Below are 21,048 nucleotides of genomic sequence, written 5' to 3'. Positions count from 1 at the left end.
CAAGATCACTTGCATGTTTCCTGAGGATTCTGCGACATCTCTCTGTGTGCATGTTCCTTTTCTGTCTTTTCATTCATTTTCATTTTATCTGAAAGGCAGAGACAGAGAAAGATCTTCCTCTTGCTGACTCTGCTTTCCAGATGCCCCCAAAGGCGAGAGCTGGCCAAAGCCAGAAGCCCACTCCAGCTCTCCTGCTGAGCGTTGGGGGCCCAGCACTTGGGCTGTTGCCTCCTAGGCTGTGCATTAGCAGGCAGCTAGAACCAGAAGTGGAGCTGGGGCTTGAACCTGGGCCCTCTGATAGGGACACCAGTGTCCTGAGCAGCATCTCGGCCATCATGCCCAAGACCTGCCCTTCCCTTTGCCAGAATAGCAGGTCCTGCAAGCACGCTGGGAAGGCATCACTTGATGCCCCTATAAGAAGATACCCGAGGCAGCTGATTTGATTCCAAGTCCAGTATGTTCCGGTGGCCCAAGTGAGGGAACAGGCAGGCCGTGGTGGCGTGCATGCCAAGGAAAGCATGACATCGGGAGCCACAAAGAGGAGAGCAGGGGGGCTGAACTGAAGCCCTTATGACAGTCTGCCCACGCCATAACTCAGGGTTATGCAAAACTAGCTTCTGAGGGCTCCCCAGGGACCCAACCACCTCCCACTGGACCCTGCCTTCTCAAGGCAGCACCACCTGCTGCTCACAGCACCCTGGGAACCACAGCTTTGGCACATGGGCCTTTGGGGACTCCACAGAAATACGCAGACCACAACAGTGACATAACTTGACCTCTATAAAAACCCTTTTTCTGAGTAAGGTCACTTCCATGGCCGCTGGGATAGGGAAAGTACCCTCAGGCCATATGTGTCCACACTGTCCCAGTAGCGGTCAGCAGACAGTGTAGGAGTGAGCTCCCTGTCCTCTGACAGGAATCCGGCTTCTAACTCAGCACTACCAGGTCTCAGGCTCCAGTGTGCTCAGTGTGCTCTGGTCCACTCACGATGCTCTGAACAGATGCACCTGGTTGGTGTATGATGTGTCACACACGGTGGGTTGATATGTGTGTATACTAAAGGTGGTGGCAGCTCTGAGCTCATGTTCATGTCCTTACTTGGGGAAATCCTCAGATCTGAATGGATACCCCGTGGGCCCAAACATGAGGCTCTCATTACAGGCAGAGACCCGGTCCTCCTCCTCTTGGGGAAGTAGCACCATCTTCATGAAACATAACTGTCACAGTATCTACATCTTGGAGCAGGTCCAAGTCACGTGCGTTCCCGCCCAGGCTGGTAGCTCCAGGGATGTTTATTTCCCAGTCAGGGTCACCAGTGGTTCCAGTTCAGGGAGAGCTGTGGTGGTCAAATGGTGGTGCCCGAGTCCACATCGAGGCTGAACCAAAGGATGCTGTAATTGATGAGCAGTGCCTGCCTGGGCACGGGAAGGGAACAGGGCCCATGTGCCCTTAGGCACTCCCGGTGATCCCGGAGCAACTGCCCATGAGCAAGACTCACAAGGAAGTCATCCAGACAGGTGGGGAGGGCCTGCCCAGGGAGTGCCCTCCTCTACCTCAGCTGCCCTCCTGTGCAGGTCCCAGAAGCCATCCGCAAGTGCCAGCGGGCAGGCATCACTGTCCGCATGGTCACCGGCGATAACATCAATACGGCCAGGGCCATCGCCATCAAGTGTGGCATCATCCACCCAGGGGAGGATTTCCTGTGCCTAGAGGGCAAGGAGTTCAACCGGAGGATCCGCAACGAGAAGGGGGAGGTATGGCACAGGGGCAAGCGTGGTGGGCAGTGGGGTGCTGCAGAACAGCTGTGCGGGCAGGCCTGGAGGCTGACTCCTCGGGACCTCAGGCCATCTCCCTCACCTCCTTCCCGTCCAGATCGAGCAGGAACGAATCGACAAAATCTGGCCAAAGCTGCGGGTGCTAGCTCGCTCCTCGCCCACGGACAAGCACACCTTGGTCAAAGGTCAGGCATGGGGGCCCACCAATGGCCGGCGGGGGGACAGGGAGGCTGTGAGGCTGCCCGTGCCTACAACCCCTGCAGCAGTCTGAGGGCTGGCTGGGACCCACAGAGCAGTTCGACTCGATTGATACGCATATGATGGGCACCCCATACCCCTGCGTCACTGGCTTACGCTCCTAGTCTGGCCCCAGAGTCCGTGAGTTTGAGACCCTCAGTCAGCTGGACTTGAGGCCCCCAAACAGCACTTATGACCAAGACCCCAGGGACTTGCCCTGCCAGAAGCCAGAATCTTCCTCTGTATCTCCCACTGGGTGGCGGGTGCTAGGCACGGCTGACATCACACAGCCTGCTTCATGTCCTGGCCCTACCACCCACCTGCCCGTCTGCTGTGTCCTTCACTCTAAGACTCAGTTTTCCTCTATGTAAAATGGCCATGATGGGACCAAGTTCTGATTGGGGTCATCCCAGAGACATCTCAAAGGTGGACAGAGATGGGCCTGGGCAGGAGTTCCCTGGCCCGCCCGCTTTCGGCCCCGCCCACACTGGGCTCTCTGACTGCTCCACGATGAGAAGGGTAGGAGAGTGGGGACCAGCTGGCTGCAGAGAACACATTCCACACATGCAGCCACGCAGCAGTAGGAACGTGGCTAGCACCTGGGGCAGGAAGTGAGAATGACTTCCAGGGTGGGTGGGTTTAGACATGGCTGTTAGCCTGGGGGTGCTGGGTCCAGCAGGGATGGGCCCAGGTAGGGGGTGCTGGGGGACTCTGGGAGCCAGCTCTGGGTGATGGCTTCCAGCTGCAGAGTAAGAAGGGCAAGGTTCAGGTGGGCACCCGATTCCTATGTTGTCTATGGGCCTCTCTTTCCAGCACCCAGCACCCTCTACACTTGCCCCACAGTAACACCAGCTACCTGCTCCTTCCCACCAGCACCCCCGGGCCATGGGTCCTATGTGATTAGGTCATTTGCTGAAGATTTGTTGGGAGTGAATGTCTGGAGACATAGCTGGAGAGAGATCAAAGCCAGGACAGCGGGCCCAGCCATGGCCTGCTCAGGCACAAGTGGTCACCATGGAGAAGAGGTGCTGGAGGCACCCATGGGTCTCATAGAGGTGGGGTTGGAGGGTAAAGTGCAGGGCAGTTAGACACAGTGCTGGTAGGTGAGCAGGTCTCCCAGGGTAGCCATTGTGCCCTGCAAGTGCCAGCAAGAGCCACCATAGGAGAGGTGGCCTGTTGGGGGTCAGAGAGGAGCCCCTCCTGCGGGTCAGGGCCGGCCCTGCTCCCCCTGTCCCACCAGTGCCGTCTGCTGCCCTTGCAGGCATCATCGACAGCACGCACACAGAGCAGCGGCAGGTAGTGGCCGTGACAGGAGACGGCACCAATGACGGCCCTGCACTGAAGAAGGCTGACGTGGGCTTCGCTATGGTAGGAGCGACTCCTGGGGCGGGCAGAGTCTGTGACTAATGGGGGGGACACTGGTTCACACCCAGCCCACCTGCATGCCCAGTCCCCAACCAGAGGGATAGGGGCGGGGCATGCTGAAGGCAGAAGTGGGGACAGAAAGAGGAGATTTCTGTGCAGTGTGGCTGAGGATGTGTAGGGGTGAGGACAGCGGCTCCATCCCTGTCCCCACAGGGCATTGCGGGCACAGATGTGGCCAAGGAGGCTTCTGACATCATCCTGACAGACGACAACTTCAGCAGCATCGTCAAAGCCGTGATGTGGGGGCGCAACGTGTATGACAGCATCTCCAAGTTCCTGCAGTTCCAGCTGACGGTCAACGTGGTGGCCGTGATCGTGGCCTTCACCGGCGCCTGCATCACCCAGGTGGGGTCCTAGAGTGAGGGAAGGGGCAACAGAGTCAGTGCTGGAAGAGGGGGGTACCCACCAGCAGAGCAGCTGTTGAAGGCCAGGCGCTTGGGTGTGGCCATAGTGCAGGGGACCAAGGAGATGAGATTCAGGGACTGTGTGTCTTTCCTGACGTCTCCCAGCAGAGAGGACATGGCAGACTTCACATTGTGCTGGCCTGACCCAGCACCATCCTGAGCATGGTGTAATAGGAGGGCAGGAAGCTACAGAGACCCTGGCTGGGGTACGGGACTTAGCACAGAGGGAGTCAGAGGCGCCAAGGGCTCTGTGCTGGTCACCTTCTCTGGGTGAGGGCACAGCCTATGGGTGTCTGCAGCTTCACCCCACACTTACCCCAGCCCCATCAGCTGCAAACTATATGATCCCCATTTTTTTTAAGATTTATTATTTATTTTTATTGAAAAGTCAGGCAAACAAGGAGAGACAGAGAGGAAAATCTTCCATCCGTTGATTCACTCTCCAAGCAGCTACGACTCCAGATGTGTTCAAGGTGATGACTTTAGCCACTGGGCTACTATACTGGGCCCAATCCCCATTTTTAAAAAAAAAAATTTGTTTGAGGGCCTGGCATGGTAGTCTAGCGGCTAAAGTCCTCACCTTGCACATGCCAGGATCCCATATGGGCACTGGTCCTAACTCCGGCAGCCCCATTTCGCATCCAGCTCCCCACTTATGGCCTGGGAAAGCAGTGGAGGATCCTGTATGCATATGGAAGACTTGAAGAAAGCTCCGGCTCCTGGCTTCTGATTGGCTCAGCTCCAGCCGTTGCAGGCACTTGGGGAGTGAATCAGCAGACAAAAAAATCTTCCTCTCTGTCTTTCCCCCCCTGTATGTCTGACTTTCCAATAAAAATAAATTTTTTAAATCTTTAAAAATCTTGTTTGAAAGTCGGAGTTGCAGAAAGGGAGATCTTCCATCTGGTGATGCATTCTTCCAGTGTCCACAATGGCCAGGGAGGGGCCAGGCTGACGTCAGGAGCTTCATCCGGGCCTCCCATGCAGGTGGCAAGGACCCGTGTGTGTGAACCGCCTTGTGCTGCCTTTCCAGGCACATCAGTAGGATCCAGGGACGTATCTTGCTGAGCTGAGCTGTAATAGCATATTGGGTTGGTGTTGGATGCAGGCTGGTAAGACAGATCTGGGTTTCCCCAGGGCCCAGTTTGATCTTCCTGTTAGGACACCTTGCTCTGAGTTTGATCCCATACAGAAACCTTCTGTCTTCAGGGAGAGAGACAGCACCCTCCCCTTTGCTGGCTGTGAGCCTGGAGGGGAGTAGTTCCCTGATAGTCCCCAGGTCCGCAGTGAGGGGAAGCTCATCCTGGGGAAAGGATCTTTTGATGGACAGGTGGGTGGGTGGGAATACAAATAGTGAGGGCCGTGTGGCTTCCAACTCATGACTCTCCCCTTATCCCCTCAGAGATTTCCACCCTTGATCCTAAGGTTTGCCGAAGGGTACAGATTCGCTACCTACCTCCTGATGATTAGGGACTCAGGCTTTGGCTATCTTGGGTCCGGAACCCCCTCCCTTTCCTGTCTAACAGGTCCGTCCCTCTCACAAGCCAGAGAATGTTGAGTTGGTGCCAGTGGCCACGTCCCCACATGGACCTCATTTCTCTGGAAAGCTGTAGAATTCCTTTTACCCTTTGAAGCCTTGTCAAAGATCCTTGGTTCCCTGAGGTCACCAGACTTCCCTCTGGTGTTCCTCTGCTTTGCACAAGAGTCTGCAAAGGAGGTGGCCCAACATGCGGTGTGTGCACCGAGGTCAGGGCACCCCCACGGGCTCTGGTCCCTGAGATCTGAGATCCTCACGTGTCCTAAGCCAACTAGATATGCAAGTACAGGCCCCCTGCCCAAGGCCGTCAGTGGGAGCAAGAGCAGATCTGATAAAGGCAGGGGTTCCTGGAAGGCTCGGGTGATACTGGCCTTTGGAACATGGAAGGGTCATAGGCAACAACAGCCCTGGACTGCATGCTTGTCCCAGCCTGGCCAGGAGGAGCCAAGATGTGTGTCCCCTCATCCCACGCAGCTACTGGGCCCTAGATCCTGGGCACTTGTCATTCCATTTCAGATGGCATTGTGAAGCAAGTGACCAACCCCTGACCTACACAGTAGTCCTGCCTCTGGTCCAGTCCCAGCCAGACCACGTGACCAGCAGTTCCCAGCCTGTAGACCCTGGTTCCCAGACTGTAGACCCTGGATGCGTGTTGCTGGCATTCTGGGCACCTCAGCCTGGCAGCCAGGCCTTCCCTGCAAAGCCTTCTCCCAGGGTCCACATGGTTCCCATGCCACAAGCCCTGGATGCTTATTGCTGCCATTCTGCTCAGCATGCTGGGGCAACAACTCAGATCCAACTGGTCTTCTCCCAAGGCCCATGTGGCTCCTGCTCCCAGGTGGGCACAGGCTGGCAACCAAGCCCTGCCCACAGGGCTCCTGGGCTATAGACTGGGTATATGCTGCCACCATTCTGGATGGCATGGCTGGGAGTCCAGCCCCAGCCCATGCAGTTCCTGGTCAGCAGAGGCAGGTGACCAGCCCAGGCCTGCCAGGCCCTTTCTAAAGGCCCATGCGGTTTTGCAGGTCGCGGGCCCTGGGTACTTGTCTGTACTGCTGCAGGTTCTATGGTTGGGCCATCAATCACGGCCTAACTGGCCCACTCCCAAAACTCATATGGCTCCTGCCGCAGCCATTCCAGGTGGACTGTGGCCAGACAACTAACCCTGATCTGCCGTGCTGTGAACTCCTAGGCCTCAACCCATGGGGGTCCCAGGGCCCTTGTGAGACCATGATTGGGTAATCAACTCCAGCCCCTCTCCCAAGGCCTATTCAGTTCCTGCTCACAGGGAGAGGGGAGGGCAGGGTAGAAGGAACCCCTTGTCTTGTAGGCTCCTGGGACCCCAGTCTGCCTGCTGCCCTCAGGAATCCAAAACCCCTGCTGGAGTAGAGAAGGTGGGCCCCCTTAGCACAGCTGATCCCTAGGGCCAGAGTCTCCCAGCCAGAACCTGAGCAGACATATCCCTGACCCCCAGGAGCCGGGCAGCACCCCAAGAGCTTCGTGCCCTGAGAATGTGCTCCTCTCCTGGGTAGGGCCCTCTGGGGTCTGTGGGTGAGCTGCTCCCTCTAGTGGCAGCCTAAGGACATGCTCTTCCAGCTTCTGGAGGTGCCAGCCAAGGGACCCAGGCCTGAGACCAAGGTAGTGGGAGGGCAGGTGGACTGACTCTGGGGCCTGTGTAAACAGAGCAGACCAAAGGACAGGAAGAATCAGGAACAGGAGGCACTGGAGCTGAGCCAGGCAGCCTGGGGCGGGGGCAGAGGGGGTAGGGGAGACCCCGGGAGCCCCTCTAAGGGGGGACAGCGGGGTGGGAGCAGCCAGGAGTGATGGGCTTCCTAGAGGGCAGAGGTCTGGCTGAAGAGGCCCCCAAGGTCAGGGAGGGCAGCGTGGAGATGAACTGGGCTGAGCAGGTCCCAGAGGGAGAAGGCAGCAGGTGGAGGAGCAGGGGCTGAGTGCAGAAACCCCGGAGAGAGGGAGCTGGAGGGGCCCCTCAAAGGGTGACCTCGGAGAGACACTTTGGAGACACAGGAACCCAAATGTGGTCCACAGAAGGAGGGCACATGTGGGTTCACTGCTTCAGGCAGTGTGGAAGATGGTCTGGGACCTGTGTGGACGGTACCAACAGTGTCACTATTGTGGCAGGTGGGCGGGCACGTGCCTGACCCTCCAGGGCTGCCATCCCTAGGAGCTGCCAGAGCCCACACCCATGTCGCTCTGAGCTGTGGACATACACATAGCTGTGATGAGAGGAGAAACTGCAGGCAGGGGTCATAGGCTGGTAGAGAATGGGCAGGTCTGGCCTTAGCTGGGAGATGTCCGTCCCTCTGGACAGAATCAGGAAAGGCAAGGGCCCCCAGGGACTCCACTTGTTCCTGGGGGGTATGGTTGAGTGGGTAATCTGGGCTCCTCCAAAGAAAACTTTGGGGAACCTGCTGTGTACCTGTCTACCCTGTGGGAGCATGTGCTCACACCCTGAGCCCTGCCCAGCCAGAGCCTAACACGCCCACCCTCAGTCCTGCCCAGTGCCTGGCAGGTAACAGTAACAGCCCCTCCTGGCCATGTCCCCAGGACTCACCCCTGAAGGCGGTACAGATGCTCTGGGTGAACCTCATCATGGACACGTTCGCATCCTTGGCTCTGGCCACCGAGCCGCCCACCGAGACCCTGCTGCTGCGGAAGCCATACGGCCGCAACAAGCCCCTCATCTCACGCACCATGATGAAGAACATCCTAGGCCACGCCGCCTACCAGCTCACCCTCATCTTCACCCTGCTCTTCGTGGGTGAGTCCCTGCCCACCTCGCCCCCAGCCTACTGACTCCACTCACATGTCTTCTGCTGCACCATGCCCAGCCAGGCCTCATCCCAAGAAGCAGCCTTTGGGGGATGTTCTGGGCACCTGCAGCTGTCCCGTGCTCCCAGGACCATCATCCAGCCAGCCTAGAGACACCTTTTACGAGCCATGTCCCTGACACCCGAGCTGGCCTATTACTATCATCAGAAGTCCACAACAGGGTTGACTAAAACACTGCCTACCATGACAACCCCTCTCCAGAGAAGGGGCTTGGTCAGCCCCACCACTGCCCAGAATACACCCACCCCATACTCAGCCACGTGCCCGTCCAGAGCACCCCTGCTCATCAGCCAGCCCCTTCCCCACCCAGGACACACCTGCCCCTCACCCGGCCCTTCCCCCACCCCGGACACACCTGCCCCTCACCCGGCCCTTCCCCCACCCAGGACACACCTGCCCCTCACCCGGCCCCACCCTCTTCCCCTGGCAGGCGAGAAGCTGTTCCAGATCGACAGCGGCAGGAACGCGCCGCTGCACTCGCCGCCCTCGGAGCACTACACCATCATCTTCAACACCTTCGTCATGATGCAGCTCTTCAACGAGATCAACGCCCGCAAGATCCACGGCGAGCGCAACGTCTTCGATGGCATCTTCCGGAACCCCATCTTCTGTACCATCGTGCTGGGCACCTTTGCCATCCAGGTAGGGTGGAGTGGGCGAGCGCTGGCTGAGTGGGGTGGGCTGAGGTGGGCTGGCCCACTGAGCCGTGGCGTCTCTGTCCCTCGCACCCTGTAGATAGTGATCGTGCAGTTTGGCGGGAAGCCCTTCAGCTGCTCCCCGCTGCAGCTGGACCAGTGGATGTGGTGCATCTTCATTGGTCTGGGAGAGCTCGTCTGGGGCCAGGTGAGTCCCCGGCAGGGGCAGGGAGCACAGCCCCATGCCAGGTCTACCCCCACGGGAGGCCGCAGGCCAGGGACAGTTCCTGGGGGTGCGCCAAGACTGGACACTCACTGTGCCTTTCCTGCACATCAGCTTTTGAAGTGTCAGTTGATTTCAGAAGCCAGTGTGGCCTTGCTGACATGCCTGGAGCAGAAGCTCATGACAACACTAACGTGATGAACACCGTGTCATAAAGCTATCCAGAGGCCCTGACTGCCAAGGCTTGTGGGTCAATGAGGGGCACACTCAGCATCCTCCACTTGGAAACCTGTAAGGGGGTCCTTCCAGCTCTGAGCCCAGAACACTCTCCTACACATCCCCTCCTTGTGTTTAGCCATGTTGCAGGTGCACAAGGACACACACACAGCCCAGAGGTCCCTGGTCCAGACCACAGCTCTGGGGATGTATACAGAGCTGGGCCAGGGCCAGGGGTGGGGAAGGCCTCATACTGCTGGGCTGACATCCAGGCTGGGGCACCCAGGGCTAGGAGGTCATCCCAGGCTAGACTAAGGATTCACAGGGACGTAGTACTCAAGATGGACAAAGGATGCGTCCCAGGAAATAGTCAGCTGGAGCTCACTGGGCAGTTCCATTCCCTGGGTTCCTTCAGGGCAAGTCTGCTCTGTCTACACCCCAGGGGAGCAAGCTCTCCGTGTGGAATCTGGGGGGAGCACAGGTCAGTGCCGAGGGATGCAGCGCCCCAACAGTGAGCGCTCGGGCTAGCCTGGTCCCAGTGTTCAGGAGACACAGGGGCTCCCTGAGGCCTCAGCCTTGGCTGAGCTTTTGGGGAATAGGAAAAGAAGGCAGCGACCTTCCCAGGCCATGAGCTCCTGTTCCCTGGCTTGGGTGGCCTCAGGATTCAGCCTGGGAACCTTGCAGGCCAGCCACAGGTCAGGCTCAGGCACAGCAGCATGGGCGGCCCCTTGCCTGGGCACACCCAGGCTCCGAGAGGCCACTGGCTGCCCCAGGTCCAGTCACCAGCACGGCCTGGGCCCCGTGCCCCTCCTGGCCTAAAACACCATGGTTTTCCATTCTGCCCTGCTCTGGACACACAGAGGGTGGGAGTGGCTAAGGCATGCCTGGGCGAGGGGAGGACTCTGAAGACTGGTCCTTCACAGGTCATCGCCACCATCCCAACAAGCAGGCTCAAGTTTCTGAAGGAGGCAGGCCGGCTCACACAGAAGGAAGAGATTGCCGAGGAAGAGCTCAACGAGGACGTGGAGGAGATCGACCATGCCGAGCGCGAGCTGCGTCGCGGCCAGATCCTCTGGTTCCGAGGCCTCAACCGGATCCAGACTCAGGTACCGGGGCCGGCGGGCGAGCCCAGGCCTGGCTGAAAGGACCATGTGCTCCAGCCACCCTTGGCCGGGCTCTGGCCCGAGGGATGGAGGCTACTGCTCTCCCAGGGCCACCACCCCATTCCTCACATACACCCTGGGAGCCACTGGGCACACCAAGTGGCCTATCCAAACAGCTAAGCCCGAGGAGGGATGCTGTGGGTCTCCCAAGGATTCCCCTGGGCGGGAGAGGTTGGGGTGGCCTGAGGGCTAAGGTGAGGAAGGGACTATGGCTCCCAGCAGTAGGGCAGGGCAAGGCTGGGCAGAAGCTATGAGCCAGGGCACCCCAAGGCAACCCAGGGCCCAGTGGTCAGTGGTGAATCGCAAATGCCCCACCTGCACACACACATCCTCTACCCGCTGAGGGGCCTCAAATACTGACCCAGCCCACCCAGGGTGAGGAGCCGCCTGGACACACACGTGGATGCCTGTGAACATACATGCCAAGTGTACAGAAATGTACAGATGCATGCCCACCTGCACACAGACACATTCACACCAAATACACACATCCCCGCATGCCACTTACATCCACACATACCTGCCATGCCAAATACACACATCCCTGCATGCCACTTACATCCACACATACCTGCCATGCCAAATACACAGGCACATGTGTGCGTGCCAGCTAGGTACACAGACACCCACGCATACCAAGTAGACACACCATCTGTGCCATGTGCCAACAGGGCACTACGAGCTGCTTGCAGATTACACCGCTACCTGGCCCCGGGTCTGAGGTGCTGGGATTTATAGGCGATGTCACAGCCAGGTGAGGAAGCCCACACTACCTGGAAAGGTGGAGCCAGGCATCCTATACACCAGCCCCACGCCCTGGGAAAATGTGACCAGCAGTGGCCCCCGAGCCTGACACCTCAGTGTGGCCCAGCACCTGGGCTCCATCCTGTGCAGCTGCAGCAGCTCACCTAGGGTATGCTATACCCACATCCTATCCCCTCCAAAATTGGCCTCACTGAGCTTTTAAGGCCTGTAAAAGGTGGCCAGAGTCTGCAGGCCTCTTTTTGTGCCTTGTAAGCATGTGACACTGAGGTACGGCTTCAGGCCTGACCAGCCATGGGCTCCCCACCACCCAGTCCCTCCTGTGCCAGGTCCCCATGCGTGGTGTCCTGGGGGACCCAAGCACCTGCCTCTAGGTGGGTGCTCATGTGAGCCAGGGGTTTTCCCAGCTGCAGATGGCCCTGAAATGTGGGCGACATCCCCCTTTAAGACAACAGACTGGACTCGGGCAGCTGGCCCAAGTGGCTGAGCTTGAGTTTAGGGCAACACCTTTTGCACCCCACGTGCTCCCAACTGCTCGGATTCCATACCTGGTTCCAAAGGGGGTTGAGCAGCCAGCCCGTCCCCTCTGGGGCCTGGAGCTGACAGAGGTGGTTCCAGGCCTTGGGATGTACCTGGTATTTTGTGTTTGGTGTAAGTGGTGTCATTGTCCGTCATTGTCGTCGCCGTGGCTGCGGCTGTCCTCGTGGCACTGTCAGTCATGCAGCTGCTGTGTGTTCCTCTCGCAACCTGTCTCGTTCTCTCCTCCGTTGCAGATTGAAGTAGTCAATACTTTCAAGAGCGGGGCCTCCTTCCAGGGGGCTCTGCGGAGACAGTCCTCGGTCACCAGCCAGAGCCAGGACGTAGCCAATCTGTCTAGCCCTAGTCGCGTGTCGTTGTCCAATGCTCTTTCCTCTCCGACCAGCCTTCCTTCTGCTGCAGCTGGGCGTGAGTGTGACTCCTTACCACCTCCGCCAGCCCCCGGGCCGGCAAGCGGGCAGGGGCTGGGGTGTGAGAGGACGTGGGGGGTGGCTCATCCCTGCCAGGCCTAGGGGCCACTGCAGATGACCCCAGCTGGCCAGGAGATGGGAGCCAGTCTCACAGTGGCAGTCAGGCTGTAGGCAGGTTCAGAAGGTCCCTAGTGACCAACAAGAGGCTCCCCATTGGTCAGGAGGGGTTCAGTGATCAGCTGGTCCCAACCCATAGTAGGGCCCCAGGGGATGGCCATTGAGGGGGCACAGGGTCCGGGGTGTCTTCGCCCCGGAATGGCCTGAGGGTCACAGTCAGCGGAAGTTTACTAGGAGTCAAAGAACTTCCTGGGGTCACAGTCCATCACAGAGGGGACATACCTTGACAGCTGAGCAAAAAGGTCACCACAGGTCAGAGGTTTCAGTCAGGGGTCCCAGGACACCAGGAGGCCCCACCCCAAGCCAAGCAGGCCCCACCCTGCACCTGCCTCCCACCTCCTCCCGCCACCCAGGGTATCAGTACCTGCAGCAGAGGCTGCCAGTCTGTTCAGCTTGACCTCAGCTGCCCAGCTGGGCTGGGGCAACAGGTCCATGGATTTGGTCTGAACTTGAGTGTGCTGCCTTTCCTCCCCTCCCCAGCCCTCGCCTGGCCACCTCACCACCCCACTCCTGACCTGGGGCCTTCCATCGCGGCGGCATCTTGATCTCTGGGGGACTCTTCGCTGTCCGCAGGCCTCCTGTGCCACCTGTGCCAGTCGGGCCTCCCCAGGGCTCCAAGCCTCATCTCTGTCACAATGCTCTTCCTCCCATGTCAGAACACCCTGTCCGTTAGGGTCAGAAGCCGGTGTGGGGCCAGAGGAGTGGGCACACACACACCGTGGAGCGTTGGGGTCAGGCTGCATGCTCTGGGCAGGAGACACTTTCCCCTCCCCCTCCTCAGCTGGGGATGCCCCATTAGCCACTCTGCCCCTCCCTCCCTTGGCATCACGTGGGCCCTGCCCTTACCAGAGATTTTCAGTGCAGTCGAGTTCCTTCTGGCTCTGCCACCCTTCCTGCGACTCCTACATGACCTGGCTGGGCCAGGCTTCAGGGCCCATACCTGGCTCTGTGTCCATCTTGGACCATTCTCTTGCGTGAGGCACCACCCTCACATGACCACTCACCGACCCCAACCCTTGGGTGCCCTGGCAGCCTGCAGAGTCCTCTCTAGTGCCAAGCCAGAGGAGCAGGCCTGCCCTTCCGGTGGCCTCATTTCCACCTTTGCCTTCCCATCCTCAGAGACCCAGACCTCAGAGACCCCTGCCCCACCAGTTAAGTCACTCATCCCCTGCCTCTACACACATCTCCCTCCAGGCCAGCCCAGCCCCTCTCCTAGGGGGACCCCAAGCATGGACTGGCCCCCACTAGGCACCTCAGCAGAGCCTTAAAGGGCTGTCTCCCTGGCCCCAGCCCACAACCCTCCCTGCTGGGGACCCTTGGAGCTGGGTAAAGCTCCACCTTTGGCTAGGCCTCAGGCCACCCTCAGAGTGTCCAGTTCCTGCCCACGGTGCCAATATCAGCCTGTGGAGTGCCTTGGGATCTTAGAAAGAGCCTAGCCTGCCTCCTCCCCATAGACACTGCTTCCCCAAGAGGTCAGCACAGCCCCGGCAAAGACCCTGACCCCTCATTTGAAACCTTTTAGCACTGTCACTTCCTCTGCTTTCCAGCACCCCCAAGAACTCTAGGGCCAATCTGTCCCTATTCTTCAGGGACCAGGCTGCCCCACCCACCTGGACAGTTTCCCGGCCAAGGAGGGCAATCCTACAGACCCAGCAGGGCTCAGGCCAGTGTCCCCTGCGCCAGGATAGACCACAAAAACCAGGGTCAGGGCAGGGAGTGCTGGGAACTAACCTGCTGACACCCACTCAGGACGCCAGGTCGAGCCAAGTCCCTGGACTCATCACATACCATTGCCACAGCCCCAGGGTGCATGGAGGCTATGGCGAGTGGGACAACGCATGTCCACCCTCCTGGCTTTTTCAGAAGTGTGATTGTTCCCTGCCCTAAAATTGCTGACACTGCACACTTAGACCCCGCTCCATGGGTCCACAGCCACAACCCCTCCCACAGCTCATGGCTGAAATGGGTAGAGGGGTGGGCTTCAGGAAGACCCCCACCTAGCTAAGAGCCCCCAACCTGCATGAGGACTGACTCCAGGGACCCTTATTTTCCCTCAGGCCCTCACTGCTTCTCAGAGCCCTGAGGGGTGGAGGATGGTCTGGGCCTGGGGAGCAGAGTGCCTTCAGCCACTGCCTTCCCCTGCTGTGCTCAGCAGGGCTGTGGCAGGCTCTGTGTTCATCTGCCCTGGGCAACTGTGGACGCTACCCCCAGCTAGACAGACAGGGCCCCTCTTCCCCCCATACCCCTCTGCATCTGTAGTTGCAAGGAGTGCTGGTGCCAGGACTGGGGCCCTTCTGGGGCGTGTAGGAGACAGGCAAGCAGCTTTGGTGACTTGGTTGGTGCAGCCGGGGATGGTTGAGGACGTGGCTTGCGTGGGGGGGCCCGGGCCTCTGCGTGAGGACGTGGCTTGCGTGGGGGGGCCCGGGCCTCTGTGCTATCTGAATATTGTATGTGTTTGTTTCCCCAGAGGGCTAGAGAACCCTGGACACAGAGTTCAGCAAGAGAGAGTGAAATTAAAAGAGGTTGTGAGTCTTTACCCTTGAGCCTGACATGAATGTGACTCAGTCCCAGACTCTTGGCTTCCTTGAAGCCGGGTAAACATTCGAGTATGTCGCGAGCCCTCAAAGTGGGGCCTGGTGTCCCTTCCTCACCCTCTGACCATGACCCCGGCCCTGTGCTGATGACACCAAAAAACCTTAACACCCCACGCCTGAGCCCCTTCCTGCTGCCCACCCCCAGCCCAGACCCCAGCCTTAGGGTTGGCAGGGAAAGGGGAGGGAGAGTTCCTTCCTGCCTCTCTGTTTCAGCGCAGAGAGAACTGGGTGGAGACTCGAGGTGGCCATTGGCGGGGTGTGCCCGCAGTCTCGTGCCCACAGTCTTGTCCAGAGCAGCTCGTTCTCTGTTGTCTCCATGCCAGGGGGAGGTGGGCCGGGGGGGGGGTCTCATCTCATTGTGTGTCATCCCCCTGCATTGTTGGTCACATGACAGGGTCCTGCCACCCCCACCCCCACCCTCACCGGTCCCAGCCAGCCCTTGAGAGCCCTCGGCTGGGCCGCTACAGCCGAGAGGGTTATATCCATCTTACGGCGAGGCCAACTGAGGCCTGCACCGCTTTTTTTGAGTGTTCACTTGAGAAGCTCAGAGTATGAGTAATCTCTATAGACTCATCAAGAGAGAAGCCAGGGAGGGGGAAAAGAATCAGAGCACCCTAAATGGGCACCATGGGAAGCCAGCACTAATGCACAGGGTAGCTGGCTCTTACCTGCCGCCTGCTGCCTCTCTTACTCAAAGCAGGATCCCAGCAGATGGGATCCTGAAGGTCCCACCCCACACCAATCCCCCACACTGCCGACCTGCACATGTGGAGGAGAAGGGACAGGGCACAGGGGACAGGGGAGTGAGTAGTCACGAACCAGCAGGCGCTGGCTGACGGCCCCCAGCTTGCAGCTGAATCCACCTCACCCTGTGTGCTGCCCTCGGGAAGGCAGACGAGCTCGCCCTGCACACTGGAAGGGCTCCCGTGGGAGCGTTCCTCACCCTCACAGAGGGTCCTTCCTTAGCAGCACAGGCTTGGCTGGGAGTTCAGGGCCTAGGACTCCCCCACAACCGTGTCGTCCAGTCTCCCGCCCCCTCCAGGCAGCGAGGCCCTGCTCATGGGCACGTGAGTGCCATCCTCCCTCCTCCACTTCTCACTGCACTCCGAGCAGAGGCTTGGGAGAGAGAGCAACCCATGCCTTTGGCCTGAGTCCCTTGAGACGCCACCCCAAGGACACCCCTGCACCCCAGGAGGCAAGGCAGCACAACCAGAGAAGTGGTGTGGCTCCCATGTAGTCCAGGCACCAGGAGGGGCAGAGCCAGGGCTCAGACCCAGGTCTTTCTGCCTCCGTGCCCAGCACTTTCCCCACCAGCCTGCAGGCTCAACAGCCAGCCTCCTTCTATTGGGGCAGAGCCGATGCTCCAGGATGGGAAGTCCCCCTGCAGACATGGCCCCCTTCCCACCTACAGCCCTCCCCCAGGACTGGGTCCGGCCACCTGATTCTGGTTCCAGCCTCATGTTCTGGTTTTGTGCTTTCAAAACACAAGGAAAGAGACCACCCCAGGATATGTGGGTCCGTAGAGCGAGCCCCCCTGACTGGCCAGGGCTTTGAGTCTATACTCGAGTGTTTACCTCCCAAATGCATGAAGGAAAGAAGCGTGGGTACCAGCGGCCTCTGTCCACACTGTCCAGGCTTCCGCGTGTCGCCGTGTGTCCGTCTGCGCGTGCTGTGTGCTTCCTCGCCTCGCGTGGCATGCTCCCACCCCGTGTCCTGTCTGCAGCTCTCTGCTTCCTGGCTGTCTCTGGCCTGCACTGGCTTGGGTTTGCCTTGCTGCCCTCAGTTTGATGTCCCCACTGTCAGCCCTCATGTGTCCTCTGTCACCCTGGCTCCCCCAGCCATCGCTCCTTCCTGTTCCCTGTCTGTGATGCTTAACCTGGTCCATGTCGTGTGTGTTTTTTTTTAACTGCGTGTGTTTTATTATTATTATCACTATTATTATTTAAGATGAGTTTTCTCAAACAGCCTGCCCTTTTTCCTCCCACCTGGCCCACCACCCCTTCTGCATGGTCAAAACTTGCTTTGAAGTTAACCAGGCTCAGTCTCTCCCTAGGTCTGGGGACCCTCGCCCCACCCCCCACCAGTGGACGACGCCCTTGTTAGCTGGTAGCTTTCGTCATCCCTCCCATGGGTGCTATGAGCCACCCCAGCTAACACACAGCCCATGGAAGTCCATGGTCTGAGCCCCCTCCATCACCCCCTCCCCACGTTGGGCTGCTGAGACTCCAGCCGCCTTCGGGCACCTCCTGACGTGGGTCCCTGAGCCCCCAGCGCCCGCTGGCCCCAGGGTGGCGCTTTTGAGCCCCCAGCGCCCGCTGGCCCCAGGGTGGCGCTGCTGATGCCCGCGCGTCCCTTGCAGATCCGCGTCGTGAAGGCGTTCCGTAGCTCTCTCTACGAAGGCCTGGAAAAGCCCGAGTCTCGAACCTCCATCCATAACTTCATGGCTCACCCTGAGTTCCGGATTGAAGATTCCCAGCCCCACATCCCCCTCATCGATGACACTGACCTGGAAGAAGACGCTGCGCTCAAGCAGAACTGCAGCCCGCCGTCCTCGCTCAACAAGAACAACAGCGCCATTGACAGCGGCATCAACCTGACCACCGACACGAGCAAATCAGCTACCTCTTCAAGTCCAGGGAGCCCCATCCACAGCCTGGAGACGTCGCTTTAGCTGAGGACCCTGTGGCTCCCTTCATGGCCCCTGTCCCCACCTGCCCGGGCACCCCAGCAGCAACAGCAACCACAGGAAACCAAATACGGGCGAGCTGGCCGACTCCCCTTCCCGCCCACAGACCCTTCCTCGGCTGCCATGCTGTTTGAACTCTCCCCACGGGCCTGCGCCACCTCGTCTCCCCGCGTGGATGTCCTGGACCCCTGGAGCCTCCCCTGGTTTGGTTTGGTGGGGGAGGCAGGCAGGGGAGCAGTTTTTTTCTGTTTGTTTTCTTGCGGGGAACTGCAGACTCTGAGACTTCACCCAACCCACTGGTCTGTGAGAGTTTGAAATGCTTGCACCGCATGGTCTCAGTTGTATTGATTAATTTAATAACTTTTTTCAAATCACAGAGCTTAAGTCACCTGATAGAGTCTGCACCACCGGAATCGAAGAACTCACTAGACACTCACGGGATCGTCTCCATTCCTTTGTATCTATATCAGCGTATACACCCCGCCGAGACTGTATACGTCCATATAGATGGATAGATATATATATATATATAAATATATATACATGGATATATAAAGTTTCTTTGCCGGCATGTTGCCTTGTTTCAGCTTAAATTGCTCTATTTTAACTTATTTATGTCCTAAAAGGAGAATGTAATTTGTTTACAAATCTGTAGATAGCGTCTCTGGCTGAGTGTGCGGTCCGGCTCAGTGGCCGGGGAAGCGGCTGGGGCCCCGCAGGCACCTGCCCCTGGATCGCAACCTCCTCCGTGTGTCACCACCCACAGCCTCGCTCAGAGCTTGCCTGCCTGCCAGTCCCGTTCCATGACGTCATGGCCGCCAGAGGCACCACCGAGAACCAGTCTCTAGAGGCCGGCAGCGTGCTCACGGAGTGCGAGGAGAAGAGGAGCTTCACCCAGGGTTTGTGGGGCCATCAGGAGACCGTGCCCCAGGGGTCCTGGCGGATACCCAAGGCAGATGGGGTGACCCGCACGGAGTGCTTCCCCCTCTGGCCGGTCACTTGGTGACAGGGCTTGCCGCCGCCATCTCTGCAGACGCCCTCCTACCCGTGCTGCTTAGAGCGGATGAGCCTGCCTACACGTGTGCTGGCGTGAAGCCAGTGTGATCTTTACACCAAACTCTTCCTGCAGTCACAGCACATGCTGGAGCCTTGGGACAGCAGGCCTCGCTTCCCCAGCCAGAAAGCCATCACGTGACCCCCCAAGGAACAGCAGGTGCGAAGAGGTGGTTCTCTGCCCCCTTCCCCCAAGATGACTTCAGACAACAGTCCTAGTAACCTAACCCCATTGCTAAGAGCTTGTCTCATTGTGTGTAGGCCTCCTAACCGCTCAGCACTTTGTGGGTCTCCACTTTTTTCATAAAGAGAACTTTTGTATTGAATACAGAGTTTGCTTTGAGACTTTTCAGCATTTCCGGTCTTTTTTCCATAAACTTGTACAGTGCAAAAGACATTTTGAATACCATGATCGACAATGTCCCATGCTTCCAGGAAAAACCAACACTTCCCTGCCGCGCTTGTGAAGCCCACCCCTCCCCCAGCCCCTTCTCCAGGCCCAGAGAGCCACTTGGGAACAGAGCCATAGTCCGCTGTGAGGCCCCGCGCGTGTAGGGGACGGCCAGGGTCGGGGTTCCCAGTCAGCCCCCCCCCCCCGCGCCCAATGAGATCTCTGCAGCAGGAGGCCCTTTGGAGCCAGAGAGCCACGGAGGAAGACAGCACTCCTGAATGTACCCTGCACAGCTACCGCACGCCCCCCATGGGTTTGGGCCCCACACCACCAAAGCCAGCCCACCGCGCCCCTCCGAGGCAGGAGCCACCTGCACCAGGCCAACGTGGGGTAGCCTCGGAATGCGGTGTTTTCTTCAGCGTCTCCTTCAGAGTCACCCATCTTTCCCCTTCTTGGTTCTGTCACGTGTTTGTGACACCAGGACAGTGGAGTTCGCATGTGCCACGCTCCCGGCTCACCCACCCGCCCACCCAGAGCCAGGATGCAAGGCAAGCCAGAAGGGTTGACAGAAGCCACTGAGGATGCCCGGCATGTGTGCTGGTCTACACACACACGTACACACGCGATGATCGGTGTGTCAAGTCACCACAGTACAGGAAGCTTGCACTCGGCATCCTGTGTCTAGCAGCATGGGGCACGTTTGGCAGTTTGCCCCACTAGGGGGCAAACAATGTATGGCATCTGTTTTTATGGCTTTTTTTTTTATCTAGACAATAATTGTAAATAAAGAACTCACCGTCTCTATGCAGTGCTTCTGCTTTCGCTGGCGGAGTCTTCGGGCTCCCGCAGCATGGTTCTGGGGTTTCTGTGGCTTAAAAAAAAAAGGAAGGAAGAACCATCAGTTAGATCCCAGCAAACACCTACTCTGTGATATGTTTTTCTAGCTGCTTAGCTGCTCTCCTGTCCGCACTGAGCTCTGAGGTCCCGCCTAGCACACAGGGATGGGCAGGGAACCCAGCGGCAAGTCCCAGGACTTGGGTCATCCACCTGCCTTTGGAGGCCCCAGGCCCCCTGTCCGCCCCTCCCCCCATCCCTCCATCCAGAGAATCAAACCCCAAGACCAGCACTAGGAGTCTGAGTCTGTCACCTGGGCACCCTTCTCATGGAAGAGCCCCCTCATCCTGGCATCCTCTGCTGATCTCTTCCCTAAGTGACCCTGTCCCTATGTGTCTCCCCGACACCAGCTTCCCAAGTTGAATTCAAGTTACCATAAGTGGAGGATGGACAAGTCTCTTCCACTCTTCTTTTGCAAAATTGGTTGTTCTCCCACACCTGCTTTCCCACCCCAACTTCTCCGTGCCACCATCTTCTTGCCATTGCAGGGTCGTGGGCAGAGTGCCCTGTCAAGGACAGTGCCAGCCTGGTGCTCTTCCCACCATCCCACCTACCTTCCAGCTCCCTCCCCCCACCCACCAGTTATCTCAGTCTGCCACCTTGGCTGTCCTGGGGTACATCCTCCAACAGCCCTGATCCAGATGAGAAAGAGGGACACCCCCTCTCCAAGACCTGGCACTGGGAGATGACAAGAGATCACGTGCGGTCCACTTGGCGCCTCTTCAGGACAAACCCCAGCTCCGGGCTCCTCGGGCTTTAGGGTTTTTTCCTGCATTTTTCTGTTTTCGTCTGTTCCAACACCCTCAGGGGCAGAAGTTGCTGGCCTGGGCCTTCTCAGCACCCTCCTGTTCTCCCCATACCTGCTGTGTGTGCAGGAGGCGGATGGCCTGGGTGCAGTCTTAATGGGCCTCCCACCATCCCAATATCTCCTCGATCATAGCACCTCAAATCCTACCACGAGACAGGCTTGCAGTTCAGGGGGGCGTTTCTCCGAGGTTGGAGCAAGCCAAGGCCACAATCAGCATCAGGAAGGGCCCACGTCTTTCCCCCAGTTCACAGCAAAACCTTCCTAGTGTTGGGTC

At 58.6% G+C, this 21,048-nt stretch overlaps 1 protein-coding gene and 1 long non-coding RNA gene across 9 annotated transcripts in view; one reads left to right on the top strand and one right to left on the bottom strand.

The window, feature by feature from the left end:
* The window catches only part of ATP2B2 (ATPase plasma membrane Ca2+ transporting 2), a 71,445-nt gene extending 53,073 nt beyond the window's left edge, over positions 1-18,372 (top strand). For 6 of the 8 annotated variants that reach the window (XM_040995189.1, XM_040995196.1, XM_040995191.1 and 3 more), the window contains 9 exons: positions 1,575-1,754; positions 1,873-1,960; positions 3,274-3,380; positions 3,591-3,782; positions 7,941-8,154; positions 8,656-8,867; positions 8,961-9,068; positions 10,223-10,405; positions 17,302-18,372. In XM_040995189.1, the coding sequence (XP_040851123.1) occupies positions 1,575-1,754; positions 1,873-1,960; positions 3,274-3,380; positions 3,591-3,782; positions 7,941-8,154; positions 8,656-8,867; positions 8,961-9,068; positions 10,223-10,405; positions 17,302-17,613 (1,596 nt within the window). In that variant the 3' untranslated portion in view covers positions 17,614-18,372. Of the gene's footprint in view, positions 1-1,574; positions 1,755-1,872; positions 1,961-3,273; positions 3,381-3,590; positions 3,783-7,940; positions 8,155-8,655; positions 8,868-8,960; positions 9,069-10,222; positions 10,406-11,997; positions 12,170-17,301 lie in introns of all 8 variants that reach the window. The other 2 variants (XM_040995190.1, XM_040995195.1) reach the window with 2 other exon arrangements.
* Positions 17,408-20,509, bottom strand: LOC121166105. The gene is made up of 3 exons (XR_005885342.1): positions 20,341-20,509; positions 19,869-19,943; positions 17,408-17,535 (listed from the first exon to the last, which is right to left on the bottom strand). It is a non-coding gene; the product is annotated as an uncharacterized LOC121166105 (long non-coding RNA).
* Between the last annotated feature and the right edge of the window lie 539 nt (positions 20,510-21,048).

The sequence above is a fragment of the Ochotona curzoniae genome, unplaced genomic scaffold (assembly GCF_017591425.1).
Source record: "Ochotona curzoniae isolate NIBS_2020 unplaced genomic scaffold, NIBS_Ocur_1.0 contig_908, whole genome shotgun sequence".
In the NCBI taxonomy this organism is placed as follows: domain Eukaryota; kingdom Metazoa; phylum Chordata; class Mammalia; order Lagomorpha; family Ochotonidae; genus Ochotona; species Ochotona curzoniae.
The sequence above is the reverse complement of the archived record's forward strand: the minus strand, read 5'-3'. Positions and strand labels throughout refer to the sequence as shown.